Source organism: Schistocerca nitens, chromosome 2 (genome assembly GCF_023898315.1).
Source record: "Schistocerca nitens isolate TAMUIC-IGC-003100 chromosome 2, iqSchNite1.1, whole genome shotgun sequence".
NCBI classification, from domain to species: Eukaryota; Metazoa; Arthropoda; class Insecta; order Orthoptera; family Acrididae; genus Schistocerca; species Schistocerca nitens.
Window position 1 is genome coordinate 410,539,318 of NC_064615.1, and position 24,663 is coordinate 410,563,980.

General features: G+C 42.4%; 1 protein-coding gene across 2 annotated transcripts in view; it reads right to left on the reverse strand.

Moving 5' to 3' along the window:
* Positions 1 to 24,663, reverse strand: part of LOC126236267 (RNA demethylase ALKBH5-like) — a 116,168-nt gene that overhangs the window by 4,358 nt on the left and 87,147 nt on the right. For both annotated transcript variants that reach the window (XM_049945423.1, XM_049945422.1), the window contains 2 exons: positions 23,358 to 23,456; positions 272 to 457 (listed from right to left, as the gene is read on the reverse strand). In XM_049945423.1, the coding sequence (XP_049801380.1) occupies positions 283 to 457; positions 23,358 to 23,456 (274 nt within the window). In that variant the 3' untranslated portion in view covers positions 272 to 282. The remainder of the gene's footprint in view (positions 1 to 271; positions 458 to 23,357; positions 23,457 to 24,663) is intronic.

Sequence of the window (24,663 nt, forward strand, 5' to 3'; positions counted from 1 at the left end):
TAGTGCAGGGGCTACCATTACATGCCAGGAGCATACAGAAGTGGTATGACATTCCCATAAACACAGGGAAAAAAAAGAACACAGTTACTGGTAAGTATAATCCCCCACTGCCCACATAAGAGTTAAATTAACTGAATTAAAACTGTCCAAGATGATACATAAACTATACTTATATATTAGACAGAAGGGTATTTATGAAAACACACACTACTTCATATTTTGACACAGCATCTAATTCCTACATTATTGGAATACAGCTACTTTCACTTACCATCAGTAACACTAACGCTCTGACCCAGGACTTGCCTCACGCCTGCGCTTGACTGATCCTTCACTATTCGACTTTACATCTTCGTCTGGTTCACTATCAGATGCAGAATCATGGCGAGGATGCAAAGAACTGCTCATTACTACTACCCGTTTCCGTGGATTGTTCCCTTCACCTTCCCGTTTGGGCCTGCAACAAAGTAACTCTTATATTCACATGTACAAACTTTTTCAGTTTTCCTCGAATTAGCAGTGTAACAATGAGACACTAAAAAGATAAAAACCTTACGTTTTCAATTAGTGTAACTGTAATACTAACTAATTACATGATTCATAATAAAGTGCAATGCCACGTGAGCATATATGGAACAAAATAAATATTGTGTATGGACTTGCAACCTCTCTGAGACACGATTAAAAGTTTTGCTGAAACCACTGATCTCTCATCAAGTTATTTAACCGAGGATGATACATCAATGTTCAACTCACTCAAGGCAATGGTACAGCTAATAATGTTTGTGGTTACTTTGCCTCTTTCCTTCACAGATGTCCAGAGAGAAGAGCAGCCCACAGTGTACACTTTCTGAGAAACTGTGAGAGCCTTGTTTATTGTAAACTAACCTTTTCCCCATGGCTTTGCTGGTGTTTGTGTTCCACACATCTCTTCCTCCCACTTTATCTGTCTATCTCCTCCTCCACACAAACTCTCTTCATACCCTTCCCTTTGTCCACATCCTCTACCCCCCCTCTCTGACTATATTATCCCCTCTCCCCCTCCACATCTGCCTCACCCTCCTTTCCTTTTCCACCTGCCCACTGCACCTTCTACCTGCTTCGTACATCTCCCCCATTCCCCTCTCTCTGTGCATTTCTTCCTCCCCCTCATTCTGTCCATCCCCTAAAATCTATAAGTCTCAACATGTCACCAGCTGTGCTCATCGGTATGTTTAGCTCCTGCAATACAGTTCAATAAAGCACTCTCCCAACATAACTGTCATGCAGAACAGTCCACGTCGGGGCCTGGAAAACCAGGTTTTGTTGAGAGCTGTGTCTACTTGTCTGGCACGAGATGACCTGTACCAAACCGGGGAAACATATTTGGCAGTAGAAAAGCACAGTGCCATTGCAGAAGAGCGAATAGTTTGTGGATGTGAGCCACACTGTGTCTCAGTTAGTTTGCGAATTAGGTTGTTTAGAGTGGAGATTTTGGTGTTCTTGCAGTGGGTTTTGAATGTCAGTTCTGTCGAGAGTGACTCCCAAGTACTTAGGGGCATGATGCTGCTGCAATTGGATGCCTGACTATTCAAGATTTAGATCATGATTAGCTTCCCTGTTCCTTAGGTGAAAGGCACACCCTTGTGTCTTCAAAGGGTTTGGTCTGAGTTGGTTCCGATTGAAGTAGCTCGACAGTGTTCTAAATGCAGTTGTCAGGTTTCTTTCCACTGTTTCAGAGCATGAGCTCTGCGTATCAAGCGCTAGGTGATCTGCATATAAGAATATCTTCGTGCCCGGGGTCAATGGCTGGTTGTTGGTATAAATGTTGAAGGGAAGTGGAGCCAAGACTCTTCCCTGAGGCGGACCACTTTCTGCGCTCTCCAGTGACTGCACTGTTCTCTAAATTCAACAAAAACCCTGTGGTTTTGGAGAAGGGTGCTGATTGGTCTACCTAGGTGGGCGTTCTTGATCATATTGTATGATTTTGCATGAGTAACCAATGATGGACAGTATCACATTTATAAGCTTTTTTAATTATCTTATTTTTACTTTTTTATACACAGGTGTGACTTGGTAATTCCTACCCACCACCTTTTACACATTACAATAACAGAAATTCTTCTGTGGAATAGGATGATTTGTCAAGCAGAAACTTCTTCAGTTTGTTTTCAAATTTTACTTTGCTGTCTGTCAGACATTTTATATCACTGGGTAAGTGAGCAAAAAATTGTTGCAGCACTGTGCACACCTTCTTGTGTTAAAGACAATTTCCACACTGAATAACAAATTTCCTTCTGGTATTTTAATTATGTACATCATTGTTCCTTTTGAACTGTAGGGGATTATTTACAACAAACTTCATGAGATAATAAATATACTGTGAAGCAGTAATCAGAGCATCCAACTCCATAAACAGATGTCTACAACATGATCGTGGGTGAGTGCCACATATTATTTTTAACAGCACTTTTTAAGCAATGAAGACTTACTTTCTTAACAATGAGTTACCCCAGAACATTATTTCATATGAAATTATTGAATGAAAATATGCAAAATATGTCATCTTACTGATTTCTCCCCAGTCAGAATCGCGTCCCCACACTAAATTGGCTGTCCCCAGTCAGAATCGCGTCCCCACACTAAATTGGCTGAATTACTAAGTACAACTTTCTGCATTCTTTTGGTGAAATGTGACATCCATTGGTATGTTATATCATCAATCCCATAAAACTTCAATTTATCTAGGATATGGTGATTCAACAGTCAAATGCCTTAGATAGGCCACAAACTGTTTGTCCCTGTGCTTCCTACTACATTTAAAAAATGAGTATTAAATTTGTTTGTTACACATGACTTGTCATTTGTAGCCCTTCCATTCTGTTCAATAATGACATTATCTTCTTCTGTGGCTGGTTGTCCTATCTCTCGCTTAACTAATATCCACACAGCCTTAAGTCTGTTGCCTGAATTACTGATTTTTGATATTATGTGCATATTCTTTGATGTTTTAACAACATTTCTAAGCAATTTTGAGCAGTTTTTGTACTGTGCAACTACTGCAGGGTCTCTACTTGTTCTAGCCAGAAGATACATTTCCATTTTCCTTTCACAAAATACTTTAACCACTCTAGTGATACATGGTTTTTGACACCTTAAATATTTAGAAAATTTGATATTAAAACAAGAGTCAGGCAAGGAGATGATATTTCACCACTGCTGTGTTCTTGAAACAGACACAGGAGAATGGAGGAAATGAGTAAAAATCAAATCAACAGAAAAATTAAACTAGGATACAAGGGAGAGAAACCTACAAATATACTTTGCAGACCACCTAGCAATCCTATGAGATTTATGAGAAACAGCAGCCAAACAAAGAACAGATGAGGCATTTCATTCAAGACCTGCCAAACTGCAAGTACTATATCACCTGACCAAATGTATCTATATTATCTACAATAGAAATCAATATCCTTCAACTCTACACTCAGACGAATGTCTACAGTAGTTCAACTACGTCAACAGTAATTCACACAAAAATATCTGTTACTGAGTAAGAAAGTGATGGAAGAACTGGAAATCACTGAAAGAAAGACATTAAGAAAAATATTAGGCTCAATAAAGATGGAGAACAATGCAAAGACTTCATTGTAAATATTTCAAAATATGACTAAAGATGTAAGTTTGAAGAGCAGATTTGCTTATTCAAGTCACATTCAGCAGATTTACAAGACAATTATGTAATTATCCTGCAAAAAATGTGAAATCAGAAAAAGCCCTTCATCTCTCTCTCTCTCTCTCTCTCTCTCTCTCTCTCACACACACACACACACACACACACACACACACGCGCGCGCTCTCTGTTCTGGCCCTACTGGGGCAATATCGTTTGGAGTGTGTACTAGGGGTACAGAACAGATGTGGGGTATGATGGGAGGGACTGACAGCAGGGTAGTGATGAGGAGAATGCTGCAGTGCTGCCTGTGGTAGCGTGCAAGGACATGGTCTGGGTAGGATGATGGGTTGCTAGGTACAACACCGGGAGAGCTGTGATGGGATGGGGAGGGGGGAGGGAGAGGAGAGAAGTACAGAGAGAGAAAGGAGAGAGATTGTAGCAGGAGTAGGGAGGGGATAGAAACAGGTGGAAAATACAGAGAATAACTTAAGACCAAGCAGATAGTGGGAACAAAGGATACAGTGGTGTTTCATATCCATTTAAGCCAGGAACTCCATGTTGCATAGCATTCTTGGCACCTGGGTGGTCTAGCTGTCTCACACAGTTTGGATGTGACCTTTTTGTGGTGATGCCCATGTGGCATGCAGCTCAATGGTTGCAGTAAGTTGGTGAACTAGAAGGCAACCCTGCCTTCAGTGATCTAAGAAATGCCTGTATACAGGACTGAAGTATATGTGGTAGGAGGATATGAGAGAAATCTAGCATCGCTGTGTTTTACAGGGTTACAGGCGATGGGGCAAGGTGGTTTGGAGCAGGACTGAAATAGGGACAGACAAGGATGTTAGGTAGGTTGGATGAGCAGTGGAATACCACAGTAGTACTCCTCAAGTTGTGTACTAATTCTGTTCCTTTGGGTTTTGGTGGATTTGATTACAAATTTAAGCAAAATAGAACCAGACTATACACAGTCAATATTTTTGAGTGTTTCCATGACATTGAATATACATTTATGGTTTATGCAACAAACCTATTTCCTCCTCTTTCTTTTTTTAAAGAACAGGACTGATTTCAATTCTTGCAATTATCTTTGAATTTTTGACAAAAGAATTCTCTCTTGAAGACCATGTATAGTAAAGGAACTGCAAATGTCAATCACTGCATCATGCAATAAGACAACAGACAACTTGAGCCTAGTGTAAGTACTCACATTCAAGAAAATGTCTCATATGATGGTGAAATGAAACCTTATATGACCAAAATTAACTCCAGATAACTAGTGGAGAACTTATTTTTCTGCACTAAGAATGAAATAAATAAGAACGAAAACAAATTTTGGGTTATGTAATGTGTAGCAAATAAAACCAAAACAGGAAAATCATTCCCAGATTACAAAATGTAGGAAGTATAAATGAACTCTGTGTGCCACTTACACTGAAGGAGGTACAACAATCTATGCAATGGCATCCAAGACTTCTGTTGAGAAGTTTAAATTCCTGCCAAAAAGTAAGACATGGTCACTAAAGATGTTCAATGTACACAAGAATGGCTAAACAGATCTCAAAAATTAATAAAACTATGAAAATCTAAAACCATTAAAACATGCAAATAAGCTAATAGTATGGCTGAATTATTTTACATTGCCTCAAAAAATAAACACTTTATTTCACAAGAGGTATCAGGCATGAATCTCACTTGCATATTGAGAATGGTGTAAATGTAGCTTTGTACAGTGAAGTATGAAGTTCTACAAAAATAATCCACCAAACATCAATGAAGGTGGGGAGGGGGAAATAACCATGTATTACAGGTAACTCCTTATCAACTTCAAGGCCATTGCAGACAAAGTGTACACTCAAGGAAAGAGACGCAAAGTAGCAGTGATGTTATTGATGCTAGTTGGAAGGAAAATCACGGTTAAATGATCAGCCAATGGTGAGGTCATTACTGATGGGGTACAAACTCAGACTGGTACAAGAAAATTCACCACAACACATTTCAATGAATGATCCCAAAATCTGCCTAAACCAATTTGCAGAAATGAAAGAAAATCTAGATCTAGAAATGAACCCAGGGCCTTCCAAAAGTGAGCAATTGTGTTTACAACTGCACAGCCTCACTCAGTTTGTTGAGGGAACATCTTGGAATTTGCTTGAAGTGCTTTACAAAAACCACAGAGAAACCTGTATCAGGGTGTATGAACCATGTATGGATGGATTATGGGGTTTAAGGAATGAAATTAATATGGCCCTTGAATCCTTCATACCGGAAGTCTGAAAAACATGAAAAACTCATTCAATTTTAAATTACCAAAAAATGAAGGTAAAATAAAATTGGCATGGGGCAATCATAAGAGGGGTTAAGAATGATTTACTAGAAACATGAGGAGGATAAAACAACAGGACAGGGTTGATGTCAGCTAGGAGTGAGTCAACTCCCACAGTGGCTTGTCATGTAGCGGAAGGCACATCCCTACTTAGCCAGGCTTGCCCACCCACAAAATTAAGTCAACAGATTTGACAATCCGCTACATATAACAGGACAGGCCTGGGCAAACAGTGCTCCATGAGCACTCTGGTCGTGTCCCTGCCTAGGGCTCCAGGTGGAGACATGAGTGGGGCTGAAGGGCGCAGAGGAGGCGGAGGAGGAGGAGGAGGAGGAGGACAAACAAGGCTGCAGCGAGAGACTGCTAGAGCTGGACAGTTGTCTTTTCAGACATCTAACTGTTTGGTGGCAATACTACTTGCGTTAAAATTAGATTCATGTTCTACACTAGGAATACCACGATGCCTTTACACTTATTAAACAAAGAAAAAGTGGAGGAGCCACATCGTTCAATGCCAAATGGGAACACACTTATTTTTTGTATAATTTAAAGGCTGTGCAAAGTGGTTAATATGCCATCACAGTATTACGAGCTCGAAAAACATTGAAACAGCATTACAACACCAGCAACAAAGACAACACAATGCACTTGTTTGCTGATGAATGACAGTGAACACTGGCTAAAATGAAGGTGGCCATTAGGGGTAAAACTGAGTTAAGTGTAAGTAAAGTGGTGACAAAATCTTCAAGTTCACGAAATCGAACATTTCCCATAAATCAAGGCAGTAATCTGTGGACCAGACGTGACTGAATACTTATCAGTTATTTGAACATTTCATCATAAGTTATCACAGGATTGCAAGATACTGCATCACTGAAGACAGATTTCGATTTATCTGTTCGACCATTTTTGCTTTTTGCTGGGAAGTACAACATTACTTCTGACTTGAAGTGACAGATGTGCACTGGAGCACCCAGCTCAACAACTGGTTTGTCCAACCTAGAAATTTAAAAGACAGACAATTTTACCCCAAGAGCAATATCCTTAACTGCACAAACAAACCAGTAGTTATTTCCGTGTTTGGTTCAACAATGTGCATGAACTTTGTTTCTTCTCTTATGTAATTGATGAAATCTCACCAACATTCTGGTTTAACAGATTTTAATGTAACACGCTGTGCGACTATCACAAACTTAGTTCCAAAATTATTACATACTCTAAAATCTAAAGATGTACAAGTTTTTTTAAACATGACAACATAATGATAAATGCCTGTATGTAATGCTTCTTGTAGTTCTGCTTACCATATTAGCACTATGTAATGTAACTGTTTAACTAAGTAATAAAAGTTATTGCATTAGCAGAAAAATAAAAAGTTGAAAATATATACACATGACAAAATGTCTGCTTATAAAAGTATGCTGCAACATTCATCTTTTAGGAGTAGCTGCACTGTGTTGCAAACACATCTTCCTAAGTTTCCTTGCATGTGTAGCCTTCAGCATCTAGCCGTCTCACAGCTGCTTGGAATAATGCAGGGGTGGGAGAAGCCAGAACACACAGCAGACGCTACTGTGCTCATGGAGTGTGAGTGCGCTCTGGGAGCACAAATGGTGGTCAACCCTATAACAGGAGGAACAGTAAAACATTTTTAAGAGGAAATTAAGACTCTCAGTAAATTTAAACTGAGTTGGCATGCCAGGGGTCAAACCAGCCTTCCATATGTGGTATCTGAGATGGCGTAAGGTTAAAAATGTGGCAAAAGAGAACTTCCCAACCCATTCTGCAACCAGCATATCCATAACAATGAAGGTCACAGAGAAAAGAAGGAAATCCACTCTGAAGGATAAAACTTAAAACTTTTTTTACAGTTTTGACATTATCAGCTAGGATTTCAAGAAGTGACTCAGCTAGTGCAAAGCTCATCAATGGGGCAGCTTCTTGTTGGATGCATCCATGGTTCAAATTGATGCGACCAAAATGGACACGACAGCGGATTGTGCCTGCCAAGGCCCACTCACTGAGACTGGCGAAACTCAGACTTTCAGTCATCTGTTACCTCCAGACCCATCGCGAGCCCCTTCTGTATCCAACAACAATACCCAGTTCAAAGTATGGAACTTTTATTTTGCCATGTCCCTTCTGACACTCACCTATCCTGCTCTGCATCCTACACAGTTGGCACCAGAACTGGGATCCTATCCACTATTCAATCTCAAGGGTGATTGCAAAATTTTGTGGTTCATCTTTGACACTTTGCATGGCTGCTTAGAAAGAGTCACCACTCTTATGAGCCAGGAGCTGCAGGTGCACCTTAGCATATGAACAGATGTGCCACATCTGCGCGTTCCACTGCACCTGAGGCAGAGTCCACTGCATCACTTGCTGCTTGATGCAGAGTCTTGCAACAAGTGCACTGAGCCGCACCATGCAGCTAACCACAGAACAAGGGTTCACTGCATATGAGTTGTGCTGCTAGGGCCTATATGACAGCTGTGGCTGCCAGTGTGTGATGGCCAGAAATTTCCTGTGAATAACTATCTGCACGTAGGGGCTGTGCAAATCACACATTGGGTAGGCCCTGCCACATGCTTGGGCACACTGTCCAAGTCTGTCTTGCCATGCCACCACCAACCAGCAACAGCCATCCACTGCTGCCATGGCCGGGCACGCTATGCACCAGTTGTATGCCAACGCTGGGCATCGTAGTCAACACAGTTCACATGCAAGCAGAGTGCAAATTATGCCACCACCCAGAGATGCTATCCCATCACTGACTGTGCAGCTGCCCTCGCAGCCACACTGCTTACCCGTGCACTAAGCTGCTGCCACCTAGTTGTGCAGCCCACAACAAGCAGCATTCTGTTGCCCTTACCTGGGCAACAGTCATGCCACCACATGCAGCTGTGGGTTCTTTCTCAGGCATAGCCCATATGTTCAGCCCAACAGTTCAGGCTTCAATGTGAGAGCCTCTCTTCCTTAAGCCGTTGCAGCCAGCAACCACTGCCTGGTCCATACCATGTCCATGCTGGTTCCATGTGCCTATAGTAACAGCACCAACATGCATGTTGCTGCCGTCACCAAATGCACATCATGTCGCACTGTGCCATGACTGGGTAAGTACCTTCGAACTTCTGATTAATGAGAGCAAATGGGGACACACAGATCAGGAAATTACAGTTTTAAATGGAAAAATTCAGGGATTACTAACTATGTTGATTATTTTGTGATATAGTCATTAGGAAGAGGTTCATTTTGACTTGTTAAGAGCGGCAATTTTGTAGGCAGAACATTTAGTTGGTACTTGTGGAACTTGATTGCATTACATTTGCCACACTGTTTTACTTAATGAATGTGACAAACAGTAGGAAGGACACTGCATTGAACAGCATTAAGTACATGTGTAGGTTTTTGAATTTTACTCTTAAGTTGTTTTCTGATAACCACTTTTCATGCATAGTTGATGGCTGAGGGCTCCAGAACCTTGCAGCTGGCAAGATGTGGCTTAGTGACCAGATAGTTCAAGCTGGTCATTACATTTTCTTCTTTCACTTCCCTCCTGTTTTCTTTCATCGTTCTTGTAAGTGTGATTTCAAACCTTGATGTGCATAAATCCACCCTCCCTCCCCTGAAGAGACATAGGGGCTGGAAAGATTTGTGCTCCCCCCATCCACTACTCTATGTCTGGGCGGAATCAATGTCATCTGTGGTTGGTTTAAAAGGAGGGGAGGGGGGAAGGACCAAACTGCGAGGTCATCGGTCCCTTGTTCCCATTAGAACAATTACCCAAGGGAAAGAAGGAAACAAAGACGTACAGCACAATAACAGCAGAAAGTAAGAACCAGAAGAACAACAGAAGGACAACAAACACTACAATGGACAAAACAAGGTGAGAAAACCACAGAGCAATGCAAGAAACTGGGAGAAGAGACTAAAAACAAGAAAGCAAATTACCATGGCTGGATGACCATGAGAATAAAAATGGAGGAGCCAGCCACTCTGCAACACATTAAAGCCTCCACCCTAAAAGCACTAGGGTGGAGGACACAGAGGGACAAACGACATGCGCTAAAACTCAGATCAAACGATAAAACCCACCCTCACGAACAAAACGTAAAACTAAAGCTGCTGTTGAGGCATTGTTGCCGAACACCAAAGGTAGGGTGCTGGGGAAGTTAAAAGTCTGCCACAGAGCAGCTAAAAGAGGACAGTCCAGAAAGAGGTGGACGACTGCCATATGTGAGCCACAGCGACACTGAGGTGGATCCTTGCGACAGAGGAGTTAACCACGTGTGAGCCATGTGTGGCCAATGCGGAGCCGACAAAGGACATCCGATTCCCTGCGAGACGCCCACAGGGAAGACTTCCACACGTTCACAGTCTCCTTAATGATTGCAATTTGTTGTGCATACTGTTATACCAATCCATCTCCCAAAGCCGAAAAACCTTGCGGCATAAGACAGAATGCAGGTCAGTTTCAGAGATGCCCATCTCCAGGAGCAGTTTCCACATAGCCTGTTTGGCGAGCCAATCGGCAAGTTTCTTGCCTGGGATTCCGACGTGTCCTGGAGTCCACACAAACACCACTGAAAGACTGGACCGATCAAGGGAATAGATGGACTCCTGTATTGTCGCTACCAAAGGACGACAAGAGTAGCACTGGCTGATAGCTTGTAAGCTGCTCAGGGAGTCAGAGCAGAGAAGAAATGACTCACCAGAACAGGAACAGATGTACTGAAGTGTGCGAGATTTGGCCACAAGCTATGCAGTGAACACACTGCAGCCAGCGGGCAAGGAATGCTGTTCAATATGGCCTCTGTGGACAAAGATGAAGCCAACATCACCATCAGCCATCAAACCATTGGTGTAAACAACTTCAGAGCTCCTGAACACACAAAGAATTGAGAGGAAGTGACAGCGGAGAGCAGCGGGATTAACAGAGTCCTTAGGGCCATGCAAAAGGTCCAGACGAAGCTTCGGCAGAGGTGTACACCATGGAGGTGTACTTGAATGGACCTCAAATAGATGTGGTAAAGGGAAGGACTCCAGTTCAGAGAGAAGGGATTGCACGCGAACCGCAATCATGAGCCCTCACCTGGGCCGCCGATGGGGGGTGAGCAGTTGGGCATGTCGGATCTGCAATGAAGAGACTCTGGACTCCACCAGGACGCTGGTCACTGGACTCTTTCTAAAAGCTCCCGTCGCTAGGCGAACACCACAGTGGTGCACTGGGTCGAGTAAACGCAATGCTGTGGGCACCACCAAATCGTAAACCAGACTCCCATAGTCAAGGCGGGATTGAACAAGGGCTTTGCAGAGCTGCAGCAGCATAGAGCAATCTGCATCCCAGTTGGTGTTGCCCAGGCAGCACAGAGCATTGAGGTGCTGCCAGCGCGTCCACTTAAGCTGACAATAGTGAGGTAGCCAAGTCAATCAGGCATTGACAATAAGTCCTACGAATTGATACGTCTCCACTACAGTGAGTGCATTGTCATTAAGATAAAGTTCAGGTGCCGGATGAATGGCACGATGCTGACAGACGTGCATGACACACTACTTTGCAGCTGAAAACTGGAAGCCATGGGCTAGAGCCCATGACCGCGCTTTGTGAATGGCTCCCTGTAGGTGCTGTGCAGCAACACCAGTACCGGAGGAGCAACAAGAAATGCAGAAGTCATCCCCATACAGAGAAGGGGAGACCAACAGCCCTACAGCTGCTGCTACACCATTAATGGCCACTAAAACTAAAGATACACTCAATGTGGAGCCCTGCAGAATGCCATTTTCCTGAATACGGGAGGAACTATGGGAGACACTAATTTGGACACGGAAAGTACGGAGCGAAAGGACGTTTTGGATAAAAAATGGAAGTGGGCCCCGGAGACCCCACTCATACAATGTGGCAAGGATATGATGTCACCAGGTCGTGTCGTATGCTTTACGTAAGTCAAAAAAGACGGCAACCAGGTGTTGGCGTCTGGAAAACACTGTTCGGATGGCAGACTCGAGAGACACAAGCTTATCAGTTGTAGAGCAACCCTGGCAGAAGCTGACCCGACATGGAGCCAGTAGGCCACGTGACTCCAGAACCCAACCCAACTGCCGACACTATACGTTCCATCCGCTTACAGAGAACGTTGGTGAGGCTGATGGGCCAATAGCTATCCACATCAAGCGGGTTTTTACTGGGTTTGAGCACCGGAATGATGGTGCTCTCCTGCCACTGCAATGGAAAGACACCATTGCACCAGATCCGGTTGAAGATGATGAGGAGATATCGCTTGTAGCCAGACGAGACAAGTTTAATCATCTGACTGTGGATCCGATCTGGCCCAGGAGCTGTCAGGGCAATGTGCAAGGGCACTATGGAGCTCCCACTCTTTAAATGGGGCGTAATAGGGTTCACTATGGCATGTAGTGAACGAGAGGACTCTCCTTTCCATCCACCGTTTGAGGGTGAAAAAGGCTGGGGGGTAGTTCTCCGACGCAGAGGCTCGAGCATAGTGCTCAGCAAAGTGCTCGGCAATCGTGTTCTCTACATCTACATCTACATCCATACTCCGCAAGGCACATGACTGTGTGGCAGAGGGTACCCTGAGTACCTCTATCAGTTCTCCCTTCTATTCCAGTCTCTTATTGTTTGTGGAAAGAAGGATTGTCGGTATGCTTCTGTGTGGGCTCTAATATCTCTGATTTTATCCTCATGGTCTCTTCGCGAGATATACGTAGGAGGGAGCAATAAACTGCTTGACTCTTCGGTGAAGGTATGTTCTCAAAACTTCAACAAAAGCCCGTACCGAGCTACTGAGCGTCTCTCCTGCAGAGTCTTCTACTGGAGTTTATCTATCATCTCCGTAACACTTTCGCGATTACCAAATGATCCTGTAACGAGCGCGCTGCTCTCCGTTGGATCTTCTCTATCTCTTCTATCAACCCTATCTGGTACGGATCCCACACTTCTGAGCAGTATTCGAGCAGTGGGCGAACAAGTGTACTGTAACCTACTTCCTTTGTTTTCGGATTGCATTTCTTTAGGATTCTTCCAATGAATCTCAGTCTTGCATCTGCTTTACCGACTATCAACTTTATATGATCATTCCATTTTAAATCACTCCTAATGCCTACTCCCAGATAATTTATGGAATTAACTGCTTCCAGTTGCTGACCTATTTTGTAGCTAAATGATAAGGGATCTATCTTTCTATGTATTCGCAGCACATTACACTTGTCTACATTGAGATTCAATTGCCATTCCCTGCACCATGCGTCAATTCGCTGCAGATCCTCCTGCATTTCAGTACAATTTTCCATTGTTACAACCTCTCGATACACCACAGCATCATCTGCAAAAAGCCTCAGTGAACTTCCGATGTCATCCACCAGGTCATTTATGTATACTGTGAATAGCAACGGTCCTATGACACTCCCCTGCGGCACACCTTAAATCACTCTTACTTCGGAAGACTTCTCTCCATTGAGAATGACATGCTGCGTCCTGTTATCTAGGAACTCCTCAATCCAATCACACAATTGGTCTGCTAGTCCATATGCTCTTACTTTGTTCATTGAATGACTGTGGGGAACTGTAGCGAACGCCTTGCGTAAGTCAAGAAACACGGCATCTACCTGTGAACCCGTGTCTATGGCCCTCTTGAGTCTCGTGGATGAATAGCGTGAGCTGGGTTTCACACGACCGTCTTTTTCGAAACCCATGCTCATTCCTACAGAGTAGATTTCTAGTCTCCACAAAAGTCATTATACTCAAACATAATACGTGTTCCAAAATTCTACAACTGATCGACGTTAGAGATCTAGGTCTATAGTTCTGCACATCTGTTCGACGTCCCTTCTTGAAAACGGGGATGACCTGTGCCCTTTTCCAATCCTTTGGAACGCTACGCTCTTCTAGAGACCTACGGTACACTGCTGCAAGAAGGGGGGCAAGTTCCTTTGTGTACTCTGTGTAAAATCGAACTGGTATCCCATCAGGTCCAGGTGTTTGCATCGGTAGAGAGCGTGCCATTGATGTTGGGGTCTGGTACCCAAAAAGAAGTCTGATCTTTGTCCAGACTTGGGAAGATGACATATTTCAGCCAATGATCGACACTTACCTCTCCCAACACGCCTGTTTCCGTCATTTTAGAAGCAGGTAAACGCGGGCACGAAGCCGCGTAAAGGCTATTAGATGCTCTAGGGAAGGGCACTGTTTATGTCGCTGTAGAGCTCGCCGACACTCTAATTGCCTCAGCGACTTTCCGCGACCACCAAGGGACTGTCTTTTGCCGGAGGCACCCTAAAGAACGAGGTATCACATTTTCCGCTGCAGAAACTATCGTCGTAGTGACCTGCTCAATCACAACATCGATGGCAAAACGTAGGGGAGAATCAACAGTGACAGCAGATGTGAATACTACCCAGTCTGCCTTGTTTAAAGCCCATCTGGTTAGGTTTCTGTGGGTATGACGACAGGGGAGTGACAGGGAGATGGGGAAGTGGTCACTACCACACAGGTCGTCATGTGCTCTCCAGTGGATAGATGGGAGAAGTCCTGGGCTGCAAATTGGTAAATCAATGGCCGAGTAACTACCATGAGCCACACTGAAATGTATGGTGGCCCCAGTATTTCAGAGGCAGAGGTCGAGTTGGGACAGTAAATTTTCAACGTCTCTACCACGGCCAGTAAGCATGGTGCTACCCCACAAGGGGTTATGGGCGTTAAAATCTCCAAAAAGTAAAAACGTTTAGGGAGATGATCAATCAGGGCAGCTGATACATTCGGGGGTACCACACCATCTGGAGGGAGATATAGGTTGCAGACCGTTATTTTCTGCGTCATCCGTATACTGACAGAGGAGTATGAAGGGGCACAGATTCACTACATACCGAATTCAGGACATAAACGCAAACTCCACCTGATACTCTATTATATTCGCTACGGTTCTTGTAATATCCCCTGTAACTATGAAGGACAGTGGACCGCATTGCCGGGAACCGGGTTTTCTGGAGAGCAATGCAGAAAGCAGGTGTAAAGCTTAACAGTTGCCAAAGCTCAGCCAGGTGGTGGAAAAACCACCGCAATTCCACTGGAGGATGACATGATCATGAGACTGGGAAGGCATGAAACACTGAATCAGTCTCCGGGACTGAGGATGACTGAAGTCCTACGACCAGCTGCTTTAGGGCTCTTCAGCCTCTGGCAGGTGTCATCTTTCCCACGAGCAGAAACCTGGGAAGGAAGTAACCCCAAGGGACCCAATCGTAGCAAGAGGAGCCGAGGAAGACTTACGCTTCTCTGGCTGAGAAGTGGGACTGAGGTCCCCAATGGTTGGGAGGGACAGTGCTCCGAGGTAGGTGAGCAACAGGGAGGGAAGTGTCCCCCCATCATCAAGAGGGCAGGTGTAGTCTTCCAGCTCTGAGAGCCAACTGCAACTCGCGGAACTGATGGGGCTAAAACTGTTCTTGTAGGGGCGGCATAACAGGGGGTCATAGTCACAGGATGTAGGTGCTCAAATTACCTCTCAGTGTAGGTCAGTCGGTCCAGGGTCTTGTAATTCACGATCTTCCTTTCTTACTGTAAAACCCTGCAGTTTGGTGAGCAATGGGAATGATGCTCTCCACAGCTGACACAGATGGGAGGTAGGGTACATGGAGTATTCGGATGGGGTGGACGTCCACAATCTCGACATGTGATGCTAGAATTACGGTGGGAAGACATATGGCCAAACTTCCAGCACTTAAAGAACCGCATTGCGGTAGGGATATATGGCTTGACATCACAGCAGTAGACCATCACCTTGACCTTCTCAGGTACTGTGTCACCCTTGAAGGCCAAGATGAAGGCACCACAGGCAACCTGATTATCCCTCAGAGCCCAATGGACGCGCTGGACGAAATGAATTCCTCGTTGCTCTAATTTGGCACACAGCTCATTGTCAGACTGCAAAAAAAGGACCCTGTGGAATATAATAGCCTGGGCCATATTTAAGCTCTTATGAAGCGTGATGGCAACGGAAATATCCCCCAGCTGGTCACAAGTGAGTAATGCCTGTGACTGGGCAGAGGATGCCGTTTTTATCAAATCTGACCCTGACTGCATTTTGGACAAGCCCTCCACCTCCCCAAACTTGTCCTCTAAATTCTCTACAAAAAACTGAGGCTTCATCGAGACAAAGGAGTCCCCATCAGCTCTCGTACATAAGAGGTACTGGGGTGAATAAGGTTTCTGCCTTCCTTACTGGCATTCCTCCCATGTTGTGGCCAGGGAGGGGAATGATGTAGGATCGTACTTCCTTGCAATGTACTGAGACTTTGAATGCTTACAGACTGCTGGCGTTTGATCACCAGCAAGTGATGACATGATATGCTTCATCCTACCTGATGCCACCCACTCCGACCAGGCACCCTCCCCACGGGCGCCACCCTGCCGCAGCAAAGGCCACTGGCAGGATGGCCATTGCCGTGAGTCCAGTGCAACAGGCTGGCGGCATCTCCTCCTTGGCATACATGGGAGTTAATGGCACAGGCATCAGCAGAGCAATAACTGTGTAGTCATGGAGCTACAACCAATAGGGTACATGGCAGCCCCACCACAATGGACTGGCTACCGCGCTAGATATGAGGTGCAAAGTATTCCACGGTTCTCGTCGACACAGAAAACAACACTGCATAGTGGGTGGAGGCACCCAGGAAGGTGTCCTCGCTCAAGAGATGGAGTATGAGCAGAACTGCAATGCCATGATGAGAAAGTGGGCTAAAGATCTCAATGCACGATGTAAGGTGCACCTTCCCCAGTTGGCTCACTCTTCAGGAAAATTTTGAAAAATGGAGGTCAAACCCTACAGGGACCATCACATAAAGGCTGAAATGTGTGAGACTCCTTTTAGTCGCCTCTTACGACAGGCAGGAATTCCTCGGGTCTATTCTAACCCTCAGGCCCGCAGGGGATGTCATCTGTGTGGACAGGACATGGCTTTAATATTTAAACATTGATGGGAGTGAAGTTTTGTTTCAGGTTAAGGTATACATATCACATAGGTGTATAGGTTTTGAAAGGAAGCCATGAACTATTAAGTTTCTCAATCTTGGTTGCATCTATTCAAGTATTTGTGAAAGTACGTGGCACTAGACCTTCTCTTTGTCACTGGTAGTTGCCAATCAAAATGAAAATGGAACTCTGCACGAACAGTTACGGGTTTTATGAGGGATGATTATGGGAAAGCTGAGTACCTTATATTGAATGGAGTATTATACGAAACATGATATATAGTGGGAATTTAATTAATTAATTAACATGGACACAATATTACATAAAGGATAGACTATTATTCACCTTACAGCAGAGGTGCTAAGTCACAGATAGACACCACATGATAGGATATGCAATCTGGGTGGTGGGCATGACAACTAACAAGCCGGATGTCTGCACGAATGGCCAATGACAGTCTGTGGTCAAGAAACATCTGGATCACCCAGTTGTCAAGCACAGTGCCCAACACAGTGTTCTTCATTTTAATGACTGCTTCACAGCCTTTGCCATCTGGATCCTTCCAACCAACACTAGATTTTCTGAATTGTGCAGGTGGGAACTCTCCAGCACTACACAACCCTTGACTCCACCAACACACCCATTGTCGTTTTACTTCTCTCCTTTTCCACTACCCCCCCCCCCCCCCCCCGCCCCCTCAGTCTAATGTGCAGACTGTACTTAGCTACCCTAATCTCTCTCCACCTTGCATCACCATATGCTCCCACAAGCAGCATTTCACAGCCCCCCAAAAGCTTACTTGTTTGACAGTCTGGTGGGCCTATCTGTCCTTTTCATAATATAGTCATTAATGAAGTGATGACTAGTGTGAAGATGAGGATACAAGTTTCAGCTGGAATGGCAAGTAGGATAACGTGAAGAAGTGTTCTTTTCTTTCTGCTGTAGCACCCATAGGTCAGTGCTGGGTAGCTAAGCAACTTGTCAGGTAGTTAGTTTCCAGTACTAACAATATGAAATTTGATGATTTTACTTTTGTGTGGAGCCACAGAGAAATTAAACTTTTAGAAATATATAACCACCATTTGAACTGTACAACAGGTTTTATTCCACAATCTGAATTTCAACCTAATCACTATTCTAAGGCTTTAGTTAATTTTATTTTTGTTCATTGTACTGCACTCCCCTTGATTCAATTACATTGTTGTAGGTGTTTTATGCTAATGAATGGAAATGTTTTGGAGGTTAATGTTTTGTGCTGTTCCCATTTAGTAACTGATAATGCTAAGAAAATAGCTAAAAAAGCTTTTGTAGGTCAGTGGACTTATTTAGTTGGTCACCTAACTTTATACATTTTAAGTTGTGAGCTTTGTGGTATCAATCCAGTTTTCTTTTGCGAGATCTTTCATTCATCATGTGTGTTTTAAGTTATAGCTTTTCTCTAGCTAAGAATTCATATAGGTCAATGTACTGCTTTAGCCAATTCTCATATACTGCCTGGGTTTTAACCATTGATGACTGCTGTGAGGAAGACTTTCCATGTGTATATCCACTCACAGTTGCCTTTTACATCCTCTGAAGATTTGAGCGATAGTACATATTAATGAGCATTGCTACAAGTAGCCTAGTCTTCTTACAAAGGACCAATCTATAAGTATAAGAATGCATGTTTCTAGGCATTCAAAGGTATCCTTACTCATTTGTCGTATAAGTTAGTATAAACCTTTGATAAAAATTGAATATCTTTCCCAGAAGCTCATGTTTGTGAGTATCTGGGTAAATTGCCATGGAGTACCCAATTGTGTTGATGTTCACGGAGTATCCAAATTGGGTGAGACGTTTCTCTCGTTTTCACATCTTCCAGCACCATACATGATACTATGCATTTTCTCTATTTTTCCATTTAATGTAATTTCACATTCATGCATCAGTTGCACTGTCATAAGTAAGACTTTCACTCTCACTCGTGTAAAGTCATTTAAGCTATACAAAATATATGATATGGCTCACATTGGGAAAGCAGAAAAACCCTGTAGATTGAGAAAGTTTCCGAGTCAAGTGAGCAATTTGGGTAAAAAATTAGGATTCTCATTATTTTTGTACTAACTGAGCTCTTAAGATGGGAGTAGGCTTCAACCTTAGAAATACATATGCATTACAGATGTGTGAAATTTAAGGATTTGTGCACCTCCTATTTTCCCGTAACATCGCATGTAACACGCAAAGGCAACAATCAGTGCAGCAGGAAAAAGATCTAAATGTGTGAACTTTGTGGAAGCGAGTTTTTATTTCAGGACCAGAACAGACACAATGCAAGTGTCTAGGCACTAAAAGGAAACCTGCACACTTGTCTTAAAATGTGTTGAAATTGTCATGCACAAAATCAATGTCAAACTTGAAGCTGCTTTTAGTGGTAATTTCACAGAAGATATGAGTTGAAGTATACAGTACTGAAACAGACATCTTAGCTGGTAGTGCAAATGCGTGAGATGCTTCAATACTACTATTAGTTATGATGAGAGATTTGTATTATTATTATTATTATTATTATTATTATTATTATTATTATGTGATTTTTCAGAGCTTTATGATGATACAGACGATGAACATGTTAAGAGTCGAAGCTGCCAAATGCTGACCCAGGCAACCATATGTGATGCACAAACGCACCAGGTACTGTTCAAATGCTAACCTGAGCCATGTCAAAGCTTAACAGTGAGCTCCTGGGGGAATATACAGCTCTGGATGTTATAAGAATCATATGTTTAGTTGGAATATGGCATTTGCCATCAGGCATAGCTCCACCACCATATTTTTAGTTATCATGAAAGATGCACATGAAGGGTTTTATGACTGATTAATGTGTTTATGAAGTTTCCATTATGAAGTAAAAGTGAACTTTCCTCTGGTACCCTGAGCAAGCTACTGAAGCGAAGGCCTAAACTGAGCTGCTGTAAAACAACTAAAATTGATGTACCACCACATGCAAACCATTAATAATTTTAACTTTCTTTTAAAGAGGTGTTTTGTGTTTGTAGTCTGTGACATGGAGTGTATGATGGTTATTGTATTCATTTAACTGCCTCGTTACTTCGCTTTTTGGTATGGAAATGGATATATTAGTTTATTCTGTTGCAAGTTCTTTTTATGAAGCATGATGATGTTCTGATTCTAAATGTCCAATGCCAACCACATACTGAAGCCATTTTAATTCTGCATTAAACTCTCTACACAATTAATCAAGATTTTACTTTCAAGTAAGTTTCAAGTTTTATCGACCTGAGGCGGACTCTCCTTTGAATTTGCTATCATTGTCTTCTGACGAGATCTTAGTGGGTCATACATTGTGCTATTAAGTGCTACAAGCTCAGTCTTTTTGTAACAACTTATATTGCAGCTATCAGCAATTTTATGAAGTCCATATGGCTTTAGGATATTAGTTTGTATATTTTTTGGATTATCTAGAACACACTTCAGATTTTTATATTTTGGGTATTATGTATTCTCTGTCACTGACAAGGGTGTATCATGTTTGTCATGCAATCTACATGTTTACGACCTGCTCCTTAACTGTGAGCAGTCTCACAGGATGAGCATTGTTTGACACGTACGTATGTCTCTCAGCAGAATTCCAGCGTTTTGCTCCTAAACTACCTCTCAGAATTGTTTAGTGTTTAGTTTTACTGCTGTGTGTTGAACACCAGGCCCATCTTACTGCAGAACCTTCTATTTTTAAAGTACATTTTCAATATTTCACATGGATTACTACAACTGAAATTCTCAATGATTGTCTATAGTTAATGTTGTGTTAAGCTAAATTCAATATGTCTCCTGCTTTGACATATCTATTTCTATTCGTCCTTCAAGGTATTGCTTGTAAAGGTTAAAAATAGTACACAATCTTTCTGGTTCACTGCTACTTTAGAATGGAAGACTCCTTCACTCCTGTTTCTCATTGTAACAATCACATGAGTGTAAGCTTTCCTGCACCTGTTGCCTGCTGCCCTGCAGACTGTGGGCAGTTATCAAAGTAACTTCGACAACAAGCACACACCTGCTGCTGCGAGAATTGCCGAGAGGCGCATCCCCCCCCCTCCCCCCCACCCTCCTGCACGTTGTAGTGCGCTGCCTCCCTCCTTCATCCTTTCCACCCTCTGAGACATAGCTACTGCCATAAGGGGCAATTCCTTTCACTATTCTGGCAGCTATTATGAATTTGTAGCCTATCACAATCCTCTGCCTCTTATCCCCATGTGGTCTCTGTTGACATGCAAAATTGACAGCTCCCAGCCTCCTGCAAATTCTTGCATGTAGATGTCATGTTTTGAACAAACGTAGCCTTCTAATATTTTGAATATTATTTGTGAACTGGTTACATTCTTTCCTTGCCTTTACATAATGTTCATAAGGACTATGACAAAAGCAAAATGACAAAATAGGACATTTTGTGATTTTGCTTAGTATTTAAGTAACAAACTATCTACCCATCACAGATTTTTGTTTGGCACTTAAGATTAGCTAGCCTGTTAGTAATGTAGAAGATACGTGGTTACATTTTATAAACTTTAAGTACCTCATGGGGTACTTAAGATTTTACGTTGGACTGATAAACCATAATCTTAACTTTATCTGCCAGTAAATAACTCTAAAACCCAGGATAATTTCTCCTAGGTCTACTTTGTTATCTTTACGCTTTCAGTGGACTTGACAGATAAGATGGATGCAACACTGTTCCCAATTAGCACATAATTTCTTGGCCATTTACAGCATAAAACCACAGTGGAATATAATACCTTTGACCAAATTTCGATTCCTGCGAGGATATTATCTAGTTTGTTGTAGCTTCACAATGCCCATGACAGAGGGGCATCCTAATTTTATTAGCAAGGATCCATTCTGCTTTTTGTTTGAGTGACCTCCCAGAACTTCCCGTCAATTTCCTCCACAAAAAGTAATGGCTTATTATTTAAAAGTTCAGCATCGGTCCTGCTACATAACAGGAACCGAGGCACATCTCGCTATTGTTTGACAGGTTGGTTTTCATTTCGATTCATACATAATGAGAGAAACTTATTGGGATTATATCCTTCTGCATTAAAGTGAGTCAACTGCTTTGACTAGACTGCTAGCGACATATGGCCACCAGCATCGTTCTCTTGTTGTGACTGGTCTTCTGTAATGCCATCCACTCCAACCAGGGGCTCTCCTTATGGGTGCCACCCCTCCTGGCATGGAGGTCATTGTCTGGGAGTCCCTATGTCCCCCGCAAGACAGAAACATACTCATCAGCATTCACACACCAAAACTGTGTTCAGTGCATAGTCAAGGAGCTACCACTGTACAGGTACCAGACAGCCACTCACAAGGACTGTCTACCGTGTAGAGTATTAGGCAAGCCCTGTGCTACTGAAAAGATAAATAAATAAAAAATAAATACAAAATCTGAAAATAATGTTGAGGTCAAACCCAGAAATGGGGCCATTTATAAATAAACTGAAAGGGGTCATATATAAAAACTGAAAGCAGATACCGGATGTATGGCAGATATGATATCAAATAAGGTATATCTTGAAAATCAAGTCAAAGAAAAAGAAATAGTCAGGTAATAGAATTGTGACATAGGATGAAAAAATGCTGCAGCAGCTAAGGCCCCTATGCTCACCATGCACATACAAAAGAGTTAAAGAGGTCCCTGGGATGATTGAACAAGGGCTTATACCTCACTTCCCCAAAGCAATTTACAGCAGGTCTAAAAGTCCACCAATCAAAAAAACTGAAACATACCTAGTGTGTCTACTACTGCTGATTGTGAAAACTGGAGGGAAAATCTTGCCTTATCTGCCATGCAGGCCTGACTGTGGCACCAGACCACCTGTTTGGGCCACTAAAATGTTATCACCACTTATAAGATACAGAAACTCTGGAAAATTTTGATTCTAATGGTTGGCAAAACAGTAACACATCAAATAAGTTTTACTGCATAGGGGTGCATGCCCTTGTTGAAAAATCAGTAAAAATTTGACGGGTAAATTATACAAGAAAGTGAAAGATTACTCACAAATGTTGAAACTTCACTCAAATTCCTTGTAAATTGAAAGCGAACTAAATCAAGGGGAACCACTTTCAGAGTGGTCCTCACATATATGAAAACCAAACTTTCAAAAGATTGCGATGAGCTACTGACAATGTAGATTTAATGCTGTAATGGAAAATTGTAGGATGTCTTGGAGTGCTGATCCTTGGCTGTTATAAAAAGCTTTTTCAGATAACATGGAAAAAACAGTTACTGTTCAGTCTGAGTGCCGTATTGTGTAGATTTCTAACTAAGTAGTCACTTAAAGAGAATAGCAAGTAGCATTGCAACAAAATTCCAGTATTAATACATAAATACTAAATACCTTGACAGGCCATTAATTTCTTGTTGTCTTGTAGATGCATTCATTGAAATAGGTGGTATCACTTCATCTGGCGCTAATCGTGGTGCATCAGGAAAGACTCTGCAAGAATCACACAGTGTATTAAAATTTACCTTTAAGATATTGGCATATTCCAGCACTAGATGAAAAGTGACAATAGTGGATTCACTATAAAGCATTTTTCAATAGGCATATGATGAGACACTCCTTAAATGCTTTCAAGCTACAGTGCCCGACAACTTTCAATGCACGAGGTAAGGCAATAAGGCTTGTGTTATAAGTGCACTGACAATATACTAAAAACACATATGGATACAAAGCACAGTAGAAAAATGAGATTGGGACTCAGATGAAATTGTGTACGTATGGAGCCCGCACAACAGAACTACTCTACCAAAGGCTTCTGCCTAAACAGACTGTTACAAGCACACAAAGCAGTCTTTATGTGCTGTACAGCAACAGTTTAGCTTACACAATGTTACCACCACATTTTTTTATGTATCTCTAACATGCATTAACTTATAAGCATGTGTGTAGAAAAGGAGGAGGAACAAAATGAAATGGATGTAGATTTATTAACAGTTGACAGCAGCACAAAAAGTTGACAGTATCAGTGCACGAATCAGTTTGCAGAGTAGTTCTGATTGTGTTACTTTGTATATAATGTAAGCTGAGGGTTGTCTTACTCCCCAAGAAGGAACAATGTTGAAATTTTCCTCCTCCTACATGAAAGGAGACATGTAACAGAAAAGTCGACCCATCAGCCTGTTCCATGTAAGGCATTAAAATTATCAGCAACCAGACGGGGAAAAAAATGAAGACTGTACAAACATCCATTGAGAAGCAGAGCATTGCTTCATACTACGTCAGTGTGTGCTGCAGCTTCCATATGACTCTCCAGGATAGTGGGAAATTCAGTACTGGAATCAAAGTCAGGCAAGGAACTTTAGTCTCACAACACTAAACTGGGGGAATGGAAGAATATGCATGAACAGAACATATGTAAATTGCCATTTTGTTGGGTATATTGCCCTGTTTGCCTGTGATATATATTAACTTCAACAATGAATGGAAGTTGATAGAACGGATTTAAAAGGAGGCCTTAAAATTTTAATTAATGACTTTTTGAGGCTGTTAAATAAATACTTTGTAAAGAAAACAGAACAAATCAAGAATGAAGTAACAGAACCAGCTGTCAAGTTTTTGTACCTAGGTTACTTGAATGCGACTAAATGGACAGAAAAAGTAATGGTATGGAGTGCTTTTGGTAAACTATATACATACTGTT